Genomic DNA, 4,455 nt, shown 5'->3' with positions numbered 1-4,455 from the left:
CTACAACAATTCAAAACACAGGAAGAAAAAATTCTGTCTCAGCACAATATGCCAATGAGTTAACATAGACATAAAATGTCACACGACCAATCCCAGAAATTACAGTGGTATGAAAAATATCAACCTTTTGGAAGTTCTCTCATTTCTGCATAAAATCACCCATCAAATGTGATCTGATCTTTGTGTAAAATCACACCGATGAAAAAACAGTACCTCCTTAAACTAAAACCACCCAAACATTTATAGGTTTTCATATTTTAATAAGGATAGCATGCAAACAATAACAGAAGGGGGGAAATAAGTAAGTGAACCATCACATTTAATGTTTTTAGACTCCCCCTTTGGCAGCAAAAACTTCAACCAGATGCTTCCTGTAGCTGCAGATCAGTCTGTCACATTGATCAGGACAAAACTGCTGTAATTCAGTCAGATTCCTGGGATGTCTGGCATGAATCGCTGTCTTTAGGTCATGCCACTGCATCTCAATGGGGTTCAAGTCTGGACTTTGACTTGGCCACTCTAGAACGTGTATTTTGTTCTTCTGAAACCATTCTATAGCTTCAACTGTCTGACAGACGCTGTGACGGCCCTGGTCGTTTAATAGTTAATTTTCTGAGATTCTTCCAGTCAGCTGATCGTTGCCTCCACCAGCTGGCTGCTTCCCCTCCCACTATGACGAAAGCTGATCGACGCGGGACGGAACGACGACGTCGCCGCCGCTGATTGGCCAAGAAAAAGGCGCCAAGCTTCATAAACCTGCCGCTGTCAACGCTCTATGAGGTCGCATTTGACAGCATTCTCCCGCGGTCCTCCTCACCAGCTGTTTGCTCGCCATTCACGCTCGTTGAGTCGTTTGCATTTGATCGCTAGTTTGATACACTCCCGCTTTTTCGGTGAGGTCTTTTGTGTTTAATCATGAATGGATCGTTTTTGTTCACCACTGTAAATAAGAGCACTGAAGCAAGTAAGGGTAAGTCGCCATTTCTGTTCAACCCGTTTTCTCCTGTTTTGTATAGAGTAGGAAGTTAGGTTAGAAGCTGTCTTTTCTTTGTTCCTTTTCCATGATCAGGGTTTAGTTAGCGGGTCGGGTTTAAGTGTAGTTCCTTTTGTTTGTTGTTTTGGCCTGGGCTTACCCTGAAGTCACGCTTCGTCGGCATTCTGTATATATTCATTGCGAGTTTGATTGTTGTGTAATTAAATTTGTGTCCACTCGTACATTTGTGCTGCTTGTTTTATGTTACGCCCTTCGCGAGCCGTCCTTGGCACGTAACAGAGGGCCACAGGTTTTCCTGTAAAACATCCGGATTAACTTTTGAATTCATTCTTCCATTAATGATTGTAAGTTGTCCAGGCCCTGAGGCAGCAAATCATGATGCTCCCTCCACTATGCTTGACGGTGGGGATGAGGTGTTGATGTTGGTGAGCGGTTCCATTTGTCCTCCACGCATGATGTTGTGTGTTAGTCCCTAACAATTCAACTTTGCTTTCATCGGTCCACAAAATATTTTGCCAAAACCTCTCTGGGGTGTCCAAGTGCCTTTTTAAGAACATTAAACGAGCAACTATGTTTTTGTTAGACAGCAGTGGCTTTCTTCGTGGAGTCCTCCATACATGGCCATAGTTTTACATATAGTCGATGTATGCACAGAGATATTGGTCTGTGCCAGTGATTTCTGTAAGTCTTAAAAAAGAACCCTAGAGTGTCTGTTAATCTGAGTATTCTGCGCTGAACTCTTGGCGTCATCTTTGGTGAACGGCCACTTATTGGTAGAGAAGCAACCGTGCCAAACTCTCTCCATTTGTAGATGTAACCGGTGTGTGTGTGTGTCCACGCAGCGCGCGCGTTCCGATCCCCCCTCTCACTCAGGGCAGGACTCGAACGCGGGCAGCATGATGCTTCCACTAACCGCTAGGCCATAACCTCGAGCCGACGGCCTAGCCGCCAGCATACCCTCATGAAGGCATCGGAGAGAAGGTTTCCACGCACTGCATCACACACGCGGACCTGCGTGTACCCATGAAACTCACCCTCCTGAAACCTTCGCTGCTGATCTGGGTCACGGCACCAATGTAACCGGTGTGTGTGTCCACACCGCCCCACGTTCTGATCCCCCTCTCACCCAGGGCAGGACTCAAACCCGGGCAGCCCGATGCTTCACCATATGCTTGAGCCGACGGCCTAGCCGCCAGCGTACCCACATGAAGGCATCGGAGGTCTCCACACGCCGCCTCACATACATGGACCTGCGTGTATCCGTTACATAGACAACTTTTCTGACTGTAGATTGATGAACATCCAGACTTTAAGAGATGGTTTTGTATCCTTTCCCAGCTTTATCCAAATCAACAATCCTTGATCGCAGGTTGTCAGACAGCTCTTTTGACTGAGCCATGATGCACATCAGACAATGCTTCTCATCAAGACATTTCTTACCAGGTGTGTCTTTTATAGTGGGCAGGGCAGCTTTAAACCACTCGTCAGTGATTGGGCACACACACCTGACTCAAAATGTTTGTTAAAAATTGGTTTCAATTGCTCTTTAAGTGTCCTTAGTAAGAGGGTACACTCACTTATTTTTCCCCTCTTCTTTCACTGTTTGCATGCTATCCTCATTAAAATACTGTATGAAAACCTATAAATGTTTGACTTGTTTTAGTTAAAACAGGCGCTGTTTTTTCATCTGTATGATTTTCACAAAGATCAGATCACATTTGACAGTGATTTTATGCAGAAATGTTAGAAATTCTAAAAGGTTCAAATACATTTTCATACCACTGTATATTTAAACTACAGTTCTGATGACAAGCATATCTATGAGTTGATGACGTGCCTGGAACCCCCCCAAAAAAATGACGTGCTTGAAAATGAAAGTTACAAACCGCTTGGTTCTCATGATTAATGAAGCAAATGAAAGCGCTTGGTGACGTTCATCTTGTTGTAAAGGCTGATGCGCGAGGAGGAGACTGTAATCCAACACGTTGAGGCTTCGGAGAAAATCTGTGTCTATCTCCATTTGCCGAAGGAGCCAGGAACGCTGCTGGTCTGTGCATGCATATATATTAATATACTTTCATCATATAAAGTGGGGCAAATAAGTATATAGTCAACCACCAATTGTGCAAGTTCTCCTACTTGAAAAGATTAAAGAGGCCAGTAATTTTCAACATGGGTAAACCTCAACCATGAGAGACAGAATGTGGAAAAAAAAAGAAAATCCCATTGTTTGATTTTTAAAGAATTTATTTGCAAATCATGGTGGAAAATAAGTATTTAGTCATCTACAAACAAGCAAAATTTCTGGCTGTTAAAGAGGTCTAACTTCTTCTAACGAGGCTCCACTCGTTACCTGTATTAATGGCACCTGTTTTAACTCATTATCGGTATAGAAGACACCTGTCCACAATATCAATCAGTCACACTCCAAACTTCACTATGGCCAAGACCAAAGAGCTGTCAAAGAACACCAGAGACAAAATTGTAGTCCTGCACCAGGCTGGGAAGACTGAATATGCAATAGGTAAAACGCTTGGTGGAATGAAATCAACTGTGGGAGCAATTATTAGAAAATGGAAGACATACAACACCACTGATAATCTCCCTCGATCCGGGGCTCCATGCAAGATCTCACCCCGTGGCGTCATAATGATAACTAGAACGGTGAGCAAAAATCCCAGGACTACACGGGGGGGACCTAGTGAATGACCAACAGAGAGCTGGGACCACCGTAACAAAGGCTACTATCAGCAACAAAATGTGCCGCCAGGGACTCAAATCCTGCACTGCCAGACGTGTCCCCCTGCTGAAGCCAGTACACGTCCAGGCCTATCTGCGGTTCGCTAGACAGCATTTGGATGATCCAGAAGAGGACTGGGAGAATGTGTTATGGTCAGATGAAACCAAAATAGAACTTTTTGGTAGAAACACAGGTTCACGTGTTTGGAGGAGAAAGAATACTGAATTGCATCTGAAAAACACCATACCCACTGTGAAGCATGGGGGTGTAAACATCATGCTTTGGGGCTGTTTTTCTGCAAAGGGACCAGGACGACTGATCTGTGTAAAGGAAAGAATGAATGGGGCCATGTGTCGAGAGATTTTGAGTGAAAATCTTCCTTCAGCAAGTGCATTGAAGATGAGACGTGGCTGGGTCTTTCAGCATGACAATGATCCCAAACACACAGCCGGGGCAACAAAGGAGTGGCTTCATAAGAAGCATTTCAAGGTCCTGGAGTGGCCTAGCCAGTCTCCAGATCTCAGCCCCATAGAACATCCGTGGAGGGAGTCCGTGTTGCCCAACGACAGCCCCAAAACATCACTGCTCTAGAAGAGATCTGCATGGAGGAATGGGCCAAAATACCAGCAACAGTGTGTGAAAAGCTAGTGAAGAGTTACAGAAAACATTTGGCCACAAAGGGTAAATAACAAAGTATTGAGATGAACTTTTGGTATTGACC

The 4,455-nt window shown here is 44.5% G+C and overlaps 1 protein-coding gene across 3 annotated transcripts in view; it reads right to left on the bottom strand.

Annotated features, from left to right (window-relative positions):
* Positions 1 to 4,455, bottom strand: part of pip5kl1 (phosphatidylinositol-4-phosphate 5-kinase-like 1) — a 37,175-nt gene that overhangs the window by 3,233 nt on the left and 29,487 nt on the right. For all 3 annotated transcript variants that reach the window (XM_057819861.1, XM_057819859.1, XM_057819862.1), the window contains one exon: positions 2,881 to 3,043. In XM_057819861.1, the coding sequence (XP_057675844.1) occupies positions 2,881 to 3,043 (163 nt within the window). The remainder of the gene's footprint in view (positions 1 to 2,880; positions 3,044 to 4,455) is intronic.

This window comes from Corythoichthys intestinalis, chromosome 17, assembly GCF_030265065.1.
Source record: "Corythoichthys intestinalis isolate RoL2023-P3 chromosome 17, ASM3026506v1, whole genome shotgun sequence".
NCBI classification, from domain to species: Eukaryota; Metazoa; Chordata; class Actinopteri; order Syngnathiformes; family Syngnathidae; genus Corythoichthys; species Corythoichthys intestinalis.
Note: the sequence above shows the minus strand (reverse complement) of the source record. Positions and strands in the feature narration are given on the sequence as shown.